The sequence below is a fragment of the Lepidochelys kempii genome, chromosome 2 (genome assembly GCF_965140265.1).
Source record: "Lepidochelys kempii isolate rLepKem1 chromosome 2, rLepKem1.hap2, whole genome shotgun sequence".
NCBI lineage: Eukaryota > Metazoa > Chordata > Testudines > Cheloniidae > Lepidochelys > Lepidochelys kempii.
This window is the reverse complement of record NC_133257.1, coordinates 123,987,490-124,006,367: the sequence shown is the minus strand read 5'-3', so window position 1 is coordinate 124,006,367 and position 18,878 is coordinate 123,987,490. Positions and strand designations below refer to the sequence as shown.

Sequence of the window (18,878 nt, the reverse complement as noted above, 5' to 3'; positions counted from 1 at the left end):
TTATTACAGCTAGCACATCCTAAATGTGAAATTACACAACCAGTAAGAAATCGGACTGATTTAATATGACACCATAGTTTACTCTAAAACAATAACTTCCTCCAATTTATGTCAGAGCAAAACAAGTACCTGCCTACTGCTGACAATATGGCATTTATAAGTGCAATATTCAAAACTAGTTACCTCTTCACCAGGATAAATGCTGTGTCTTATTCCTGTTCGTCTGGCTTTAGCACTGCATTTGCACAGTGGCCCATCATTCATCTGTCAAAAACAAAATAGGATTCTGTTTTTATTGAAAAAAGACAAAAGACGATGTCTGGAAAAGTTTTTTTGGTTTTAACATCATGAATGCTGATGCTTCAAAGAGCCTGTCATACTTGCACGATTTATTGGTTTTAGGACATCCACTTAAGCGGCAAACTGTATAGGAAACCAAGGAAACTGCACAACAGCATTAGACTGTCATTGTTTTTTGTGCAGCATAAGCAGGGACAACAACTTTAGCAGAATGACAACACTGCAGTATCACATGTAAGGTATAGGCTTTCCATTTCTTATTTATTAGAACAACCTGCTACTTGCAGCCAATATTAGGCCATAATTCTGCACTTTATATATTCTTGGGCTTCATTCGATACACACAAGTAGTTCTACTGAATTTAGTTGGTGAACTCCTGGTCCTATGGAATTTGACTACAATGGGGCCAGGATTTCACCCCATGTATGCAAAATTAAGCAAGTGTAAAAGTTTGTAGGTTTGGGGGTCTTATTTGATACTTTAGAGACATAACTGGAGTACTTCAAAAGTCACCTGAACATAGATTTTTTTTAAAAATATGACCATTTCTCAATTATGGGATGAATATACCAAATAGCTCTGTCACAAGGGGCATTACATACAATATAAAATTGAATCTTACCTTCTTTTTACCTCCAAGCCCTGTGAAGTCTGGGCCCACTGCAGACTGGCAGTTCCAGTTAGTGCAACACCCTAGCATGCTTTCTGGCTGCGACGTCACACCCACCACAGAACCCCCGGTAGAGACCGGAGCCAACCTACAGAAGTAAATTAAGTCCCCTCTTTTTTCCACCCCTTTACAGTTTTGTAAAGTTTTAATGATTACATCTTATACCTTGTAAGGTATAAATATATTTTTAAAACTTCAAAAAACTGCAGTTGTGTATAAAAACCCACCATGGGACTCCCCTTACCTTTAGAAGCAGTCTGCAGGTCCCAACAGAGCTCCGTGGTGGGGGGGACATCCTCAGCCAACAGAGAGAAGGCTAGGGTGTCTCAGTGACAGGGAACCAAAAATGCACAGTGGGAATGGACTCCATATGGCCTGGAGGGGGAAAAAAGGCAGCCCAGTTTGAAGGTTAATCTATTGACTTTTTGGCTGACAGTGTTTTCCTCAAAGATTCTATCATAACACATACATGCAAGGGGGCTTAAGATGTAGTGCGCATTTCCTCACCTTTGGGTGTTTAACTGTGCATCCTTAATATCAGAGTGGTGTGGTATTTTGCTCTTATACAGTTTGTCACATACTTTGGAACCTCAAGAACAAATGTGCTAAATAAACATTAGCAAAATATTCTCATGTCAAGTCTAAGCTGAAAGCACATTTTCTCACTTGCCTGTATATCTTACGTATCAGAGATGAGAGAGATCAATAATACAATAAATACTCAATTAGTTCAACACTTCATGAAAATCAGGGCCCTCCAAGGTGTCTCAAAATCACGAGCCGCTTTTGAAAATCTTGGCACTTACTCTTATTGTTAAATAGTATTTGAATATAACACCTTAGGTGTGTGCATGGGGATTTACACAGAAGCTAGGTCACCAGTAGGGCCCAAAGGCATTTGCAATGTATGTTAGATACAACACGGCATGAATTAGGGATAGATGACAGGCAAGAAGGGAGAGTGGTTTACACAAAAATTAGGCTGTCGGGTTTTTTGGTTGGCTTGGTTTGGGGTTTTTTTGCAAGACATGCTGAACGTTCATTCCTGTTTTGTGGGAGTGAAGGTCTGTAAATATTTTGGGATATCTACCTACGGCATTTATAAGCCTAACACTTTTGCATCAGAATACTAAACAAAATTATGGGAAAGCACATTACTCAAAATAAAATTGTTCTGTACTGAATAAAAATCAGATATAAAAAGTATGCCATTGGCAAGGCCATAATGACTTTTTTGGAACTTTTTTCAGATGTCCCTTAGGAAGAAGAAGCAACTCAAGGTAAATTCGTGGAAATAACCAGGCATTTCTGATACTGTTCACTTCATGGCCCTTCACCTCTCTCTATTTCGCAAACATTTTATACTGAGGAGTCTATTATACTTGTTTGAAAAACTTGGCTTTTCAAACACAACTCATACAACACAATTTTCAAAGTTAAATATCTCAATAGTTTTATAATTTTGGGTTGTGGGGAGTTTTTTTTTTTTTTTAAACCCTAGGAGCATAAATAAGAGCTCGTAATGGAAGCGTCGACAGACCTTTGAATTATCACAGCAGCAATGTGCATTGCAATATCTTGTGCCATTATAATTTGTGGCCTTCTAGTTTCATGCCTCAAATAAAATGCCAGAAAAACAGGTTTACTGGGGGTGCCATTTGACAAAGAGTTAAAAGGGACTATAAAAGAGTTAAAAAAGAAAGATGGAGATGGCAAATTTGCAAAGCACTGCCTGATCTCTGTGTAACATATATATTCAAACAACATTTCATGAGCTCACCAATAACATTTAACGAGGACTATAATCTGCATGCAATTACAGCAGAACCATTAGACAAGAAATTAGGAGCATTAACAGCATATTTAAGAAATTATTTATCATTATACAGTAAGACCTTTTAGGTGAATCATTTGTAAAGCAGATCTACAAGATCTCTCTCCCTCATCCCAGCATTTATCTTTGTGCCTCTGCTGCTAGGCTAACAGAATAGATTGAACCATTACATTACTGGCAATGCAGAGTTTACAAATACAGTCAAATATGATTCAGGGTGAAGAATCTCCAGGGCTCAAGGGTTTTAACTGAACTCCTGAGATTGAAAGCGACGTGCACTGAACAACAATAAAATATAATCTAGAAAGGATGAAAAAAAATTCAATTTGGACAGGAGACAACAGCTGTCATCTAGTATATTCTGTAACAAATCTGAGCTGTAGATTTGTATGGCTCCCAGAACAAACCTTTTAGATACACAGTGAATGTTTTGCACACAATACCTGTCCGGGGTCATTGTACCAGAGCTCCTCATGAAGACGATCAGGGTGAGCTTTTTTACGCTTAATTTCCGCAATAACGTCAAACACTTCAGAATCTGAACTGCTAGAACAGGTGCTATTGTCATCCGAGTCACAGTCGGACTCACTGGAGCTCTCTGGTTCAAAAGTAAAAATAAGGTTAGTTGAAAAGAACCTCCATTCATTCTTTTCCAAAACAGCAAGGAATTTTCTAATATCCAAGCAAATATCATATAGATCTTGAAATTATCAAAGACTTATATAAAATTCAGAGTGGCTCTTATGAATCCTAGGAGAGCAATTGAGTTTTAATTTAAAGAGTGACAGCAAATACTGAGGTTATTGAAAGTTGCATTAACTGAATTTGTTTGCACACACAAGTGGAATGATCTGACCAGTTGACCATTATTCAATTTCAGAAGAGCAATTTCTATGCTCCCAAACACAATTGTTTGAAGCTAAAAGACTGCAAGGAAGAGGACTATGAATTTATAATCCACACAAGTAAAATCTAAAAAAACCAAAACAAAAAAACATGTACATTGCATCTACATTCATGACCATGCATACCGAGAGGATCAACGAAAGAGAGCTTGTTTTATTTAAAGTTGTTTCAGGTTGACATGAGTTATGGTAATAGCATTGCACATATTTGTGTTTGTAACCAAGATTATTTAATTATTTTTGTAGATAACCATTAACCAATTTCTTTTTTTTTCACACTCTGAAAAGGGTGTATGCAAAAAAGCAATGTTCCAGGACCTGTACGGTTAAATTGGCAAACTGGAGACTACAGAATAGTTCAGAATTCAAGCTGTCCATGAAGAGCTCTAGCATTTCATGGAACGGAATTAGCTTTTCACAAGCTGGAGATTGTTTAGGAGTTTATCAGAAAGTACCTTAGTCACTTAAAAAAAATAAAAATAAATAAACCTTGCCTGAAGGGAAAGCTAAACTTAATTCCTCTGAAATTTCTAGGACTATTACAGGACTCTTACTTTTTCCTTCTTTTTGCTCTAGTTCTCTGAAGGAGATGTTTCCCCCCAAAAATGACATTATATGCAGTAACCAAAGCAGAGGGGAGCCGTTTTCTGTAGTGGAAATTTAACACCTCCTGCCAAACCCCATATAAGTAGGCTTTAAAGGATTAGACTTTTATCTGTAAATGTTGGTAAATATTGATTTCACCATGCACATACAAATCGACAAAAATATTTCTATTTATAATAATCAAAATTTACCAATAGGCAAGGGAAGAAAAATGTTGCATGAAGACTTATCAGAGTTTGATTTAAGGTAATTTACTTTGTATATTTTGACATGTGACATTGACAATTTGTGCTTTGATGACTACAAAGCTTTAACATTTTGAAGCTCAACATCTACAGTCAATAAATAATTATCTGTCCTCTCCCATTATTTTCCGAAACTGTAAAAATTTAAATCACTAAAAATAAAAATTAATGCTTAAGACGCATAGTTTTGCCCAAGTGTGAAAAAATTAAATGGATACAAATGTCAAAAAATGCTTAAAAACAAACATCAATATGAGCCATCAAAATAGTAAAAGAATAAAAACTTAATTCTGCCAAGCCTACGTATGAATCAGGCTGTGGGTAAGGTTCATGCTGACACCACGAGAGAGTGCAAACATTTAACCCCCATGGCTGCAAGGCTAATTTATTCAGGCTGCAGACTGAAAAAGTGGTGAGAGCCTTTCTGTGCCCGCTAGGCAACTGACTGCATACAAGAAGGATGAATTTAGTAGCCTGTCCCACTCCTCACTGGCAACAGCACCATCCATGGTGCCCAGGGAAGGCAGACTCCTCTGCATGAAACTGTTCTCCCACAGGGGCTAAAGGTGTGCAGGCTTTTCAATGGGCCCTCCACTCTTGGGTGAATTTCACCCTGTATATACAACACAGACCAAAAAGTACATTTACTATGTTTAGAATACTTACGTATTTTTAATTTAAAAAATGTATTATCTATTTCTGTCTCCTTCTGGGGTGTCATTTTACTTTGCTAATATCTCATTGATTATATTATGCTACATTTATGGCAAAATAAGATGAAAAAATAAAGATACATACATGACTAGGCTTAGTTTTGAGCATCTCAGGTGTTAGATCATAGATGTAAAACTTGAATAAAAAACTTAACCTCAAATTACCTTGATATTAGTGAACGTCACAAATTAACACCAAGAACTGAGAGACATGTGACTCACCGAAGTTTGATAAATAATAAGCAAGGGCCCAACAGTGCTCCCACTGAAGTAAATGCAAAAACTGCAAGGGGAGGAGGACAGGGTCCCAAGTAAATAAATGCAAAAATGATAACACCACAAGTATGTACTTGGGCTCATTTATCTTTACCTTTATCATTTAAGTTCTAGTTATGACATTTAATATTTTAGCAAATATACAAAATTCTCAGCCTATAAACCATCACTATGCAAGTAAAAATGTATTTCGAAACCCAGTACTTCTGAACATAATGAAACCATCAAGATGTGCAGCGAGACCCTGATCCACAATGGGAGTGCAGCAACTCTCACCATCACATAGGATCACGACCATAACCAGCCTTAGCCACCATGCGAATTTATGATTGTTCCCCTTGTCTTCCCTTTCTACAATGTGATGTTTGAGAGAGAATCACATTGTATCATTCTTAAAATAGACTGTGAGCTCTTCAGAGCAGAGACCAGGTCGCATTTGATTTGTGATTTGCCTAACATGTTATTGGGTGCGAGAAAGACAAAGAACAAATATATTTTTTTACAGAAAGAATTGACTTCTGAGCATTAGGAGACTAATTATAGTATTCTGCTACTAAATCTTTGCCCGGAGCTGGGGAGTGACCAACAATATTTAATGCAGATTAACGACGTGCTAATTAGCAAGTTTTTTACTTCATGTTCAATAGAGAGCCACAGTAAAACAGTTTTCAGAGTAACAGCTGTGTTAGTCTGCCTTTGCAAAAAGAGAAGGAATACTTGTGGCACCTTAGAGACTAACCAATTTATTTGAGCATGAGCTTTCGTGAGCTACATATGCATCCGATGAAGTGAGCTGTAGCTCACGAAAGCTCATGCTCAAATAAATTGGTTAGTCTCTAAGGTGCCACAAGTACTCCTTCTCTTTTTACAGTAAAACAGTATATGTTTAAAATGCATATGGCCACTTCTTCAATCATCTTTCAATTGTACTTCAGCAATAATCTTATTTTCAGCTGCCACAACAGCGTGCATTTTGACACTTTAAAGATAATGCCTAATACACAAAGGGTGAGATTTTCAAAAGCACTCAGTGTTGACCTAATTCCACTCCCACCGAAGGCAATGGTAAGACTCACGCTGATTTCAATGGGAGGACAGTTAGGCTGATGCTAAGTGCTTTTGAAAACACCACCCAGCATATATTCATACAAAAGACCACACAAACTGATATAAAGAATGTAGTCACTGTTCATTACTCGGTTTCAGGTCTTCGCCAATGTGGCATTTACCTAAATCCTCATCGAGTTTGGTCTTTGGTGGCTCCCATGGTGGCCGGGCTGCTTTGGCTTTTGCTTGTCGCTTTCCTAACTCCTCCTCGAACCTTTCATACAAATCTCGGAGCCGACTTGTTCCAACCACCGTGGAGTCCCCCTGATAATGACAACAAACCAAAAACAAAACAAACAGAAAATTAAAGGAGGCTGTGAGTGGGGTGTACCTGCCCCGCACTGAACAGGAAGGGGTTAACCCCATGCTGTGGAAGCCATGCCCCCTCGCCCCTGCTGGGCATGCCCCAACTGGGACCACAGTATAATAGGAAGCAGCCCAGCTCAGTCTGGGCTGACCACTGAGGACTACTCCTGAGGGCATTCTGCACCAAAAAAATTAAAAATTATGCTCCAAAAAAATAAAAATTCTGCATACAATATTTTAAAATTCTACAAAATTCTGAAAATTTTATTTGTCAAATAAATGTGGAGGCTCCAGCATAGCACTGGGGAGCACAGGCCACTGGCTGCACAGAGGTGGGAGTTTGCAGAGCTTCCTGCAGCCAGGACTAGCAGCTGAGCCTGGTGCAGGGTAGGAGCCACCACCTGGGTCTTCCCCAGTCCCACCTCCTGCCCCACAGTGATTTACCTCTTTGCCAGCTGCCCTGGGCCCCCAAAGCATACCGCTGGGGAGAGTCGCATGACCACTGTTGTGGCTTCCCTTTGCTTCCCCATCAGAACGTCATTTTTCTGTGAGGAAGCAAAGAAATCTGCAGGGGACATAAATTCTGTGTATGCACAGTGGTGCAGAATTCCCCCAGGAGTAAAGAATGTGTGTTGCAGGCTCCTGCTCACGATCTACCAGAGCCCAGACCACAGGGGCCAGACGCGCTGAGACCCAGGCAAAGACCTGGCTATCCACAGAAGCCCACTAGGGAAAGAAGTCACAGGAATTTTGCCGGCCAATGACCCTAGAGATCCAGAGGACCTGTGGACTACAGCATAGGAAGACAGGGTAGGAAGTAGCCCAGGGGAACTAGACATTGATCCGGTTGTGGAACCGGGAACAGAGCCAATGTGCTTTGAACGGATCCCCACTGACTCAGTGGTGAATACACTCGCTGCTGATAGGGCCCTAGGCTGGTGGAATAGGGAGGGCCTGGGTCTCCCTAACCCAGCACCAACCCACCCCTGGGTGGTAAGCCACCCCCTGCCTGGCCACCAGGCCATACTGCCCCACTTAGATAAGCAGTCCTATTGACTTCAGCTCCGAGGACATACCGCCCTGGCCTGCACGAAAGGGCAGCCCCATCGACTTTGACTATTAGGCCATCCTGCCCTGCATCCAGAACAGTTCACCTGACAGGGTACACTTGCCCTGCAACAGAGGCTTTGCAATATTAATATCTTAAAATATGGTGTGGTTTCATCATTCCAGAATGAACAAATGACAAAATCAACAAGACAAAAAACATTTCCTAGAAATGGTCCAGTGTAGCATGGGAACTTTGTATAAAATCACTAGGACATATGTAAAGGCATCCTTTCACCAGCTGACCCTGATGATAGAGAACTGCATTCAATTGTACACTGTCGTTATTGGTAGAGCCCTGTGCAGATACAAAATCTGCATCTGATCCGTGATCTGCAAACATGGTCCACAGATATCCGCAGTTTTGCAGGCCTCTCGATATAAAATCTGGATCTGCATCCATCCGCTATCTGCAAACATGGTATGCAGATATCTGCATCTGCGGACTACATTACCGAAATACAAATATCGGACGGGTGATAAAAAGAAAACTGGAGGGAAAAGAAAACTGGGGAGCATTAAGCACTGGATAAAACAAAAATGTAAAGCTGTTAAAATGCTTGTAGTAATCGTTGTATAGAAGGACAGTACATAGTAACTGGGGGATCTTCATAGACATACCACTTGATCCATAGGGTCATTTGAATAGTAACTTTCTGAATGGGTACAACGAACCCATACAGGCTTGAGCAATTCTTCCTCTTCCTCTTCATTTTTTTCAGAAATGATCTCCTCTGGCTCTTTGTCTTTAATAGCAGTGTAATTCTTCTCTTTACTGGCACTCTGATTCTCTGACCACCTCTCTCTCTCCTCCTCCCATCGAGGTCTCTTTCTCTCCCGGCTGGGGGATCGGCTTCAAGGGGAGCAAGGAAAGAAAAGCAATCACAAGTTGTTTTTTTTTTTTTAATATTGATATAATTATAATACAAAATGAATAGTTTACTTCAAATCAATGGATCATTTTGCCATATGACTTGTAGCAGAGTTCAGTTGGTATTTCCTTATTTTAAGGGATTAACTTTCAACAGTAAATATTAGTTTTTGGTACAAATCTAATATATGGAGTCACTTAGCAGCAACTCTGGAATTAAGACTGAAAGCCCTTTAAAATTTTAAGGCCTATTTTTGACCACATTGTAACTCTCAAAAAAACCTCATTTTAGCCTAAAATGTTTATTTTCACACTGACTGAGATTTGGAGGGATTTTTTTTGTTTTAGTTTTGTTTTAAAGGTTTGAAGCAAATCAGCCATACTCTGAAAAAGTAAACATTTTTGTTTTTTTAAAAGAAGGGAAGACTGGCATCAAAATTTATCAGCATGAGTATGGAATGGTCATATTATTCACATAGACAGAACCCTTTTCCACCACATCAGATTATCATATATTCCCTATTCACTCTGTGTAATACGTGAAAACTTTATTGGTAGTGTTTTAGGAAGTTTTCAAAAAATTATTGGGACTATTTTTTGTATCCCTCCACCCATAAAACCAATAAAGCTATCATGAGGCCAGTGATATAGAGCTCAGACAAAGCCATAAAGACCTCTAAAATGACCTAAAACAGTTATCCTACACAGAACAATGTCATGATTTTAAATTCGGTGATCTGCGTACCTGATAGGCTAGCACTTGGTGCTAAGGCGCTTCCACTGTGCAGCAGGGAAGTCCACAGTCCATTGGTATAATTTTCCTGTTTCTAGCTTTGTAGGGCCTCAAGATATCAAACTTTAAAGTCATGACATTTTCATATAAAGGAAAGCTGTTACCAGGCCAGGACTTAATCTTGCCCGTCCTGAGGCAGATATATGTACACATACACATGCACAGCCTGATAAGAGTTTCAAGATCAAATATCCCATCTTACCTCCCTGTTCTTTTGTAATCTTTTCTGTAGGACCTCTCTGAAGATGGCGATCTTCGGCTATCACGATGCCTATGTCTTTCCCTCTCCCGTTCCCTTTAAGAATTTAAAACAAACAGGTTAAACAGGAAATCCTGAATTTTGTAAACACTGTTCCTGAAACAGCATGGAACCAGTTTTAAGTCAATTGTCAGCACTGTTGTAAGTTGTGGGTTCCAACAGTTAGATTCCACAAAACCTGGAAGCTTTGTGGTGACAATCTATTCCTCAAGAAATTTATGACAGACAGTCCCCTCCACCTTTCCTGCTTTCATCATAAGGACAGCTATCTTAATATCCTATTAATTTATACTCAGTATAGACAGCCGATATAGTATACCATCAGAGCCACTCCCATTCTGCCTGTCATTCTTCCGTTATAAATGGAAGGCTTGCTTACTCCCTCTGCTACCATTCTCTTTCATTTAGAGACTGAGCAAGAAACTATTCAACACACAATAACTTCAGAATCACAGCAATAATTCAAATACATTTCACATACAAGCCCTCTGACCTTCATAGCCACCTCAGAAGTGCATAAAAATAAACTAAGATAGCCAACCAAAAAAAAAAAGAGATGTCTCCACAGCCTAATGACGATGACCCCCATCCTGTGAACACTTATACATGAGTAAATCTACAGGCACAAGCAGTCCTAAACACCACCACTCCCGATGTTCTGTAGCTAGTGGCCTTCACTCACTAGCATAAACTGGTACTTTTTTACAAGCACTGTATCTGCATGACAGCTTAGAATTCTAAAATATTATTTTGTTTCTCCAAGATGTTTTTTTAAAGAAATGTTCAGTTGAAGTAAAAAAAAAAATCAGATCCAGAAGAAGCTCCTGCAGTTGTTTTCTGTTGTACTGAGCAATGCGGTTTACATGGATACTTCTCAGACCATCCCCAACCATGAACCAGTTATTGTCACAATTCCAACATTGTGGTTGCCATTATACAACCTATACCTAAGCCACAGTTGTTACAACATTTAAAAACAATTTCTTGGGGGCAATTCTTAGAAGAAACCAGAGATCTTAAGGCTTCCCAGGGCAAGTTTGGAGATTATATTTCAAGGTTCAGGGTGTCAAAAGGCTGAAGTTTAGCTAAATAGCTGTAAAATTTAAATCATGGGATTCCATGGTTATTGTTTCTCAATGATTTCCACACATCAAATGTACTCCATTTATGAATAAAAATATATTTCCCCTCAACTGCTACTCCTGTAAGCTCAGCCTGGGCTCCTTCCTCCTCACACATCACCATCAGGAAAAAAGTTCTTGCAGGCCCCATTTGGCCATCAGTGACACAGATGTTAACTCACTGCTGTCAGTCAGATTGTACAGACATAACTGACTGAAAGTTAGTAAATAATCATGTTGATGCACAAGAAGGAATAGATAGATGTCTGCTATCATAGCTGGGTTGGCTCTGCAGGGATAATAGGAATCTGAATCAAAGTTATTAACATACACACACACACATATATTTTTATACACATGCACACAAAAAAGTCTTGTAACCTTATGAAGTATGCATAGCCAAAGAAATTTAACACATACTATCTACCCCTTTTGCACACTGACCCCCTTTCTTCATCTTTCCTTGTTGTGTTTTGTCTAAATTTAGAGTGTATAGTCTCCAGAGCAAAGCAAATGCCATCTGATTTGTTGGTGAACAGTGGATCAAAACAAATCAAAAGCAGAAAAATCTTTTTTATCATTAAAAAGTGAACAAATATGACACCAAAAATACAGGGAAACCAGATTTCAGTGGCCTTAAAAATCTGTGAATCTATGGGCAAAAAGCTGCCATTTTAACATAGCTCCTTTTTGAGTAACACTGAACTTTTAAATTTGAAATCTAGTTTGTGGAATTATGTAGTGAATACTTAAGTCACCTACAACATGCACAATATTCCATAACCCTTTCTTTTCACGATGCTTGAATGTTGATCACATTTTGTTCTCTTTGACCGATACATGAGATTTTTAAATGATTGTTCCAATTTTTAAAACTCCTTTCCTTCGCCAAGTTCCTCAATAAAACACACTTCTCTCAAGAAGCCTATGCTATTGCAGAGAAGGGTTAAACTTAAGATAAAATCTCAAATTTTTAAAAATAAATGCCTGAAGTTAGACATCTAATCCATACTTCAGACACAAAGACACTCAGTGAAAGTCGAACTAAAATGACAACACAAGTTGTAACTCCTCTGTTCATTCACACTCCTTAAGTTAAATCCTGCCCCACCCCTTCCTGAGTTTACATATTGGATAATTGGGTCTTGAACCTGCACAGAACCACACAGGCAGATCTTTAGGCCCATCAGGAGTCCCAATGAAGTCAATGATTCTGTCCCCATTGATATTAGTGAGGTTCTAAGTGAGAGCAAGGATTGGCATACACAGTTCTCTTTCCAGGATCACAGCCTTAGATTCCAAGTTCTTGGGGCATGGACCTTGCCTTCCTAAGAGCCTGTAAAGCACGTAGCCCTATGCTGGCTCTATACACAAGTTCATAATAATCAACACAGAGTACCCCTTACTCCAGGCAGAAACTCTCCCTGAGTGTGAAGTAGCCAGCCACCATGTCTCTCGTGATCACCGAGAAATTCCATCACATCCACTGAGTGCCCAACACCAACAACGGGGAGTAGAAAACCACCATCACCACCACCAAGGGTGTGGGCCAGTGCTGTGCTCACATGGTGCAGAGAAAAGCAGATATTGACCTGACCAAGAGATCTGGAGAACTGACGGAGGATGAAGTGCACGTCATCACCATCATGCAGAACCTCAACAGTTCAAGAGCCCTGAACGATTCTTCAACAGGCAGAAGGACATTAAGGACAGCAAATATAGCCAGGTGCTGGTCAACGGGCAGGACAACAAACTGCACGAGGACCTGGAGCAGCTAAAGAAAATCCAAGTGGATCAGAGCTTGTGTGTGCGAGCCCAGCACACCACAACAGCCGGGTGCTGGAGCAGAGCTGTTGGTGACTCTAAGAAGTAGTCTCTGCCTGCGTCGGCAATAAAGTGCTATTCCCAAACCAAAACATTCTCCCACTCCAGGCAACAGTTTGAGCCCCCCTTAAATTCACAGATCATTGATTTACCTGCTTCGTTCATAACTTCTGTGGCGAGGTGGAGTCCTTCCTCTGTCATAATCTGACCTGTGCCGACTGCTTTCTTGCCTTCTCCTGTCAGGACTCCTGCCTCGATCCCCCCGCCGATCCCCATGGTTACTGGGCCGGTGTCTGTCCCCGTGCACGTGACTATGTTCGCGGTGCCGGTGCTCATCGTAGTGCTTACTCCTCTCTGGAGACCTTCGTTCACTTTGGGCCTTTTCTACCTGATATTGGCTTGCGTGCCGAAAATGACTGCTACTGCTGCTGCTCTGAAAGGAGTTTGAGTTCTGTTGATAACTATTAAAATTAGGAGGTGGGAAAGACTGCTGAGAATAGCCCGTAGAGTAGACAGGTTGATAATTAACTTGCTGCGGCATCACCGGTGGTGGTGGAGGATGAGGCATTGCAGGAGGTGGCATCATATAGGGAAAAGTGTTTTGTCCAGTAGGGGCCCCTGGTACTGGGGAATTACTGGGATTTGGGACTGGTGGAGGAGCAGGAGGGAAACAAGGAGGGACTGGAAAACTCTGCCTTACTTGATGGTTTGGAAAAGGTGGCCTCAGCGGACACTGGCTGATTGGACTCTGAGTTGAAGGAGGTACCAGGGACGGATACGGTATAAAATCTGGTCTAGGAGGCACATAGCCTGTGGCTGGAGGGCTTGAGTAGGTAGTCGGAGGAGCTACTTGTTGGTCATATTGGTACTGCACTGAAGGCTGCTGAGGGTGAAGCTGTCTCAGGTTCTGAGGTCTGAAGGTTTGTGTTGACGTTCTTACTCCAGGTCCTCCTCGACCCCGTGGGCATCCTCGTCCAGAATGGAAAGACATCTTTCACCTTTCAAAGGAAAAGAAGAGATAAAATATATAATGCCACATGAGTCTTGGGGGTGGTGGGGGGTGGTTGAGAGCTAATTGTTTGCCACCCTTTTTAAGTCTCATTCTGTAACAAAGATAACTTCTTGAATATCAAGTTCCAGCCCCAACTGAAATGTCAAGGCACCCCTTGCTGCTTGTATCCAGTTCTGTTCAACTCAAGGGCAAAACAATCTCTTCCAAGAGCTGGACAGCAGATATTGTCTACAAGAGTCTGCTCTCTTTATATACAGCCTGGCGTCCTCGGGTATCAATCAGAAAACTGTACATCAGTAAATCAAACAATACCCAATGGTGGATCTAAGAACAAATTTGTATCAGGTGGTATGGGCCCAATCCTGAACCACTGAAATCAACAGTTTTGTCATTCCTCTCAATGGAGACAGGAGCAATCTGTCGCTGGCTCTCACTGATCCTCTGCATTCCAATAGCTGCATATTGGTTATTATTTCCATAAAAAACGCTCCTAAATCCCTAATCCAGTAATATGGTCTGCTAGTACACTGCCTGAGCAGGGCCAAAGTTTGACAAATGTTTACCAGATCATTCATACACCTGTTCATATATCTGTTTACCAGCCACTATGATGCAGAGCCTTCAAACACCAAAATTAATTAACTGTTATTAAAACAAAAAAAAATCACAGAATCCATGAATTTCGACTTCTTCAACAGCCATCCTATAAAGGTGCACAAGAGGTGGCCTCTCACACAATTTTAAACCTTGAGCATAAGGGTTTCACCAACTTTTCCTATTATATCAAATCCTATCTACCCTATTATCAGTCAAACGCAGAGACAATGGCAGTTTATGCTCCCTATTTTGGCCCCAATCCTGAAAAGGTTTATACTGTAATATACTAAACTTTATACACTGTAGGCAATCCCATTCAAGTCAATGGGACTACTCACAGTGTATGAAGTTAAGCACGTGTATAAGTCTTTTGCAGAATCAGTGAGTGCCTTAGATCATAAAGATTTTCCCCCTTGCGGTGGTTGCAAGCAAAATTTGCAGAATTGTATTAATATATGAGAACCAGACAGTGAAAGTGACTAGTCAAACACCATTGTTCAATGTGAGAAAAAAGGAAAAAGTGAAAAACATAAATCGTACAAATAAATTCAATATTTAAAATTATTTCAATCTTGATATTCTAAGGGGTAACATAAGGGGGTTTATGGGGGGCGGGGTTAAACGTGATGTTCAACTTGACAGTATTCCTCTAAAACGCAGACAAAACATCGAGCACCACCCACCAGCATCTTATAATATAATTGGGGTAATTTCATATAACGGAGCATATAAAAACTAAACAACTTGTGTCAAAGATATAAAGTCTTCCTTGAATCATAAAGGCTTTGTCTACCCTACAAATATAACCATATTTGGGAACCTGCTTCCAACCTTCTTGTTTTCTAATCTAATTGGTGGTGCCAGTCTGCAAGGTACTCTGGACCGTATTGACATTTCACAATCAGGTGAAGGCTTGATCAGACCTAACTGAGAAACCAGGCTGAAGCCTTGATTTGTCCAGAGCTTCAGCCCTGTTATTTAACATGATTGAGATGCAATACTTCATTTATTAATTATTATTATTATTGGGGCTATGTCGGTGTCCACAATACACCTGGCAATTTCCAAACATACACAATCCTTTCATCCAAAGAACTCACAATCTAAGAAAACAAGCAACCCATGAAGGATGAAGAAACAAATAAAACATGCAATGATTTTAAAAGTAAGCATTAACTCCCCCACTTGCCATTTACCTAGCCAGATGCTCTACAAATTGGATGCATGTTTGCAGCCAAATTCAGAGATAACCAAGGCATAATCACATTCCCTGTTAATTTCAATGGAATAAATAGGCCCAGAGAGCCAATGGTATTAATGAGACCCTATTACTGCACAACAATTAAACATGGTTTGGGGTTTAGAGCACACAGCCCCCAGCAAGCCTAGTTCTGTGGCAACAACCACCATCAAAAAGAACTTTATAAGTTTTTATTAAAGATGCAGAAAAAGAAGGAAAAAACATGTAAAGCATGAGACATATGAAACATTAAGTACTGCTTTCATTTTAACAGTATTCTATATTCCCTTTAATGGTAGGGAGTTTTTATAAGGAAACCTCCCTCCCTTCCCCCTCCCTGTTTGACAGACTGTCTGATTGTATAAATGATGGTAATAACTGTCCTTTTTGGGGAAAAGAGAAAAGGTTAGTTGAGATGAGCTGGAGCTGCTGTTGTTAAAAGTCTGACACTGCTATCTTTAAAAACACACACACAAGAATAGCAAAGATTAAAAATGAAGCTTCTGTTTCTGGCTCTTACTTGGTGAAACAGGCACAACACATGATCTTAGCTGCCACTCTGAGACCTGGCAAATTTGTACCAGTGTTGGGCTGTTTAGTATACTGTTTTTAGCTGCCTCTCTGGTCCTGGCTCACAGCAGCGTTGTAAAAGATGCAGTCTTGGCCAGTTAAGTAGGATTATTATTAGGCAGCGGCAAAAGGAGAAAGATAGGAAAGAGGAGAAATACAAGAAGGTTGGGAAGGAAAAGGACGCAAGGGAGATGATGTCAGCAGGAAGCCAAGTCTGACATTCCAGGTACCGTTCAGAACTTAGATGGCAGAGGTGATGAAGTCACTGGGTCCCTCTCTCTGGCCCAATTTGATCCTAGCATCTTTCAGGAGCAGGACAACAAAGGTCCAGTGGTGTTGTGGTGGATCCCAGGGTCTCTGGAGACAGTGAGCCTGGTAGCCAGGATGGTATTTTTATTCCTTCCAGTCCATGTGCTTCCACCTCATGTCATGACCTCCCCAGGAAAAATCGCATTTTTAAAGGACCCCCAAAAGGGGTTATGTGCAGAATAGTTCATTCCCTCATTATTTTGTTTACCAGTTAGGCCTACTTTCCAGTCTCACACTTTTCCTGTTTACCAATCATGATCTTAACACAATACTTGGGTGATATCAATAAACCAGTGGTCCCCAAACTTTCCAGCATTGCATCCCCCCGTACCCCTGTCTGCCACTGTCCGCCCCCCGAGCTGAGGCCTGGTGCAGGGCCACACCCTGGTGCAGTTCTGGGGCCAAAAGTGAGGCTGGGGCTGCGAATGGAGCCGCGGCCAGGGGCCATTGCTGGGTGCGGAGCAGTGTCTGAAGGCGGGGCCAGAACAGAGCTGGGAGCGGAGCAGAGCAGGGCTGGGTGGCGCTCACTCCCTCCCTACCCCCAATGGAGGTTGGCTTGGGCCCTGCAATATATCCCTGAATGTTCCTCCGCACCCCCCTGGGGGGCACACCCCACAGTTTAGGGATCTCTGCAATAGATCTTTCTGTTTGGACTAATCCAGCCTGTCTTTAATTTTCTGTTGACTTTCATCAACAATTTTATATAATGGACTAGCTGGACTTTTACCTTAGACAATTTAGAGGACAAATTCCTTAGGGCACAACAGTTCCTTAGAGCAGTACACTGAATATATTTCTGCTGAGGGACCATCACATAAAAAGAAAGAAACATTCTAAGGAAGGACTATATTTGTCAACTGTCTCTGATTACAATCCTCAATCTACTCACATCTCTCATGGAAATAATGTTCTCAGATTCACGATCATAATTTAGTCACCTTGCAGATAAAAAAGAATGGATTTGAAAATGAAAAGTTATGGAATAATATAGAATGCACAAGTCATTTCAAAGTTCCCTCTGCTGCAGTTTTCATTTAGCTTCATTTTGGGTCCACATTTAAACTCCAAGCTTGGTCTACACTTTAGAGTTAGGTCAACTTAAGGCAGCTTAGGTCAACCTAATTATGTCAGTGTCTACACTAGAATGCTGCTTCCATCGAAGTAAGTGGACTCCTATACCAACATAATAACTCCCCCTCCACAAAAGGCATAGCGCTTATGTCAGTGTAGTTACTTACATTGCCTGTTGGCTGTCATTCTTCTCACTCTCACAGCTGGAGCCCCCACCCTGGGGTGACAACCCAACTGTGAGCCAGCATGGTGCTCAATTTCAGTGCAGGGAACCTACTGCCAGTGAAATTGACATTCTTGTCAGTTTCATGACTTCAGCTTTGAGCCCTGCTCTGCCACTCTGAGCCTGAGGCAGCCCTAAAATTGACAAGAATGTCAATTTCACCACTGGCAGGCTCCATGCTGTGCAACTTAGGGGCAGTGGGCTCACAGCTCAGGCTGTCACTTCAGAGCCAGAGCTCACGGCTGTCAGTGCCCCACACTCCTAAATTAAGTTAACCTAATTTTGTAGTGTGGACAAGCTCTAATAAACTCTTTTCTTCCCACAGATACTACAGTGATGACAGCTATTTAACTATCTAGACACAGATATACCCAAACTCCCCATACTAGCAATCTAGAAGCGTGTTGTTTGAGCAAAGTCCTCTGAAAGTACTCGCTCTATTTTTGCTCCATCCTACCTACAGAGCCATATATCTGACCTTGAAACCAGAAAGGGTAGTGGCAAGAGGCTATCAGACAGTCAGTCTGAGAGATATGACAGGGTTGTATAAGCAGAGCATCACGTTTAGACCTTGTTTAGACTTAAAAGTTGTTTTACCAGGTAGGGGCTATTTCAGTTAGGGGGGTGATATTTTTAATTGCATAAAAAGTGACTACAGATATTCCTTTTCCTCTACAGGAATAACTAAAGCACCTTTATACTGATATAACTGCATCCAGAGTAATGGGGCTATACCACTTTAAGTCTACCAGTATAGTTATTTCCTTTCCCATACAACAACAGCTGTACCACCATAAGTATCTTTTTACTGATATAACTGCATCCACACTAGAGTTATACAGTTTTGACTATACCAGTACTGTTAAAGCATCACAACTTTCTAGTGCGGACAAGCCCTTAGCCATGCACCAGATGCAC

The 18,878-nt window shown here is 40.8% G+C and overlaps 1 protein-coding gene across 6 annotated transcripts in view; it reads right to left on the bottom strand.

Moving 5' to 3' along the window:
- The window catches only part of DROSHA (drosha ribonuclease III), a 99,183-nt gene that overhangs the window by 79,324 nt on the left and 981 nt on the right, over positions 1–18,878 (bottom strand). For all 6 annotated transcript variants that reach the window (XM_073332262.1, XM_073332264.1, XM_073332259.1 and 3 more), the window contains exons 2-7: positions 13,091–13,936; positions 9,937–10,029; positions 8,692–8,923; positions 6,780–6,921; positions 3,249–3,403; positions 184–264 (exon numbers count right to left, since the gene is read on the bottom strand). In XM_073332262.1, the coding sequence (XP_073188363.1) occupies positions 184–264; positions 3,249–3,403; positions 6,780–6,921; positions 8,692–8,923; positions 9,937–10,029; positions 13,091–13,929 (1,542 nt within the window). In that variant the 5' untranslated portion in view covers positions 13,930–13,936. The remainder of the gene's footprint in view (positions 1–183; positions 265–3,248; positions 3,404–6,779; positions 6,922–8,691; positions 8,924–9,936; positions 10,030–13,090; positions 13,937–18,878) is intronic.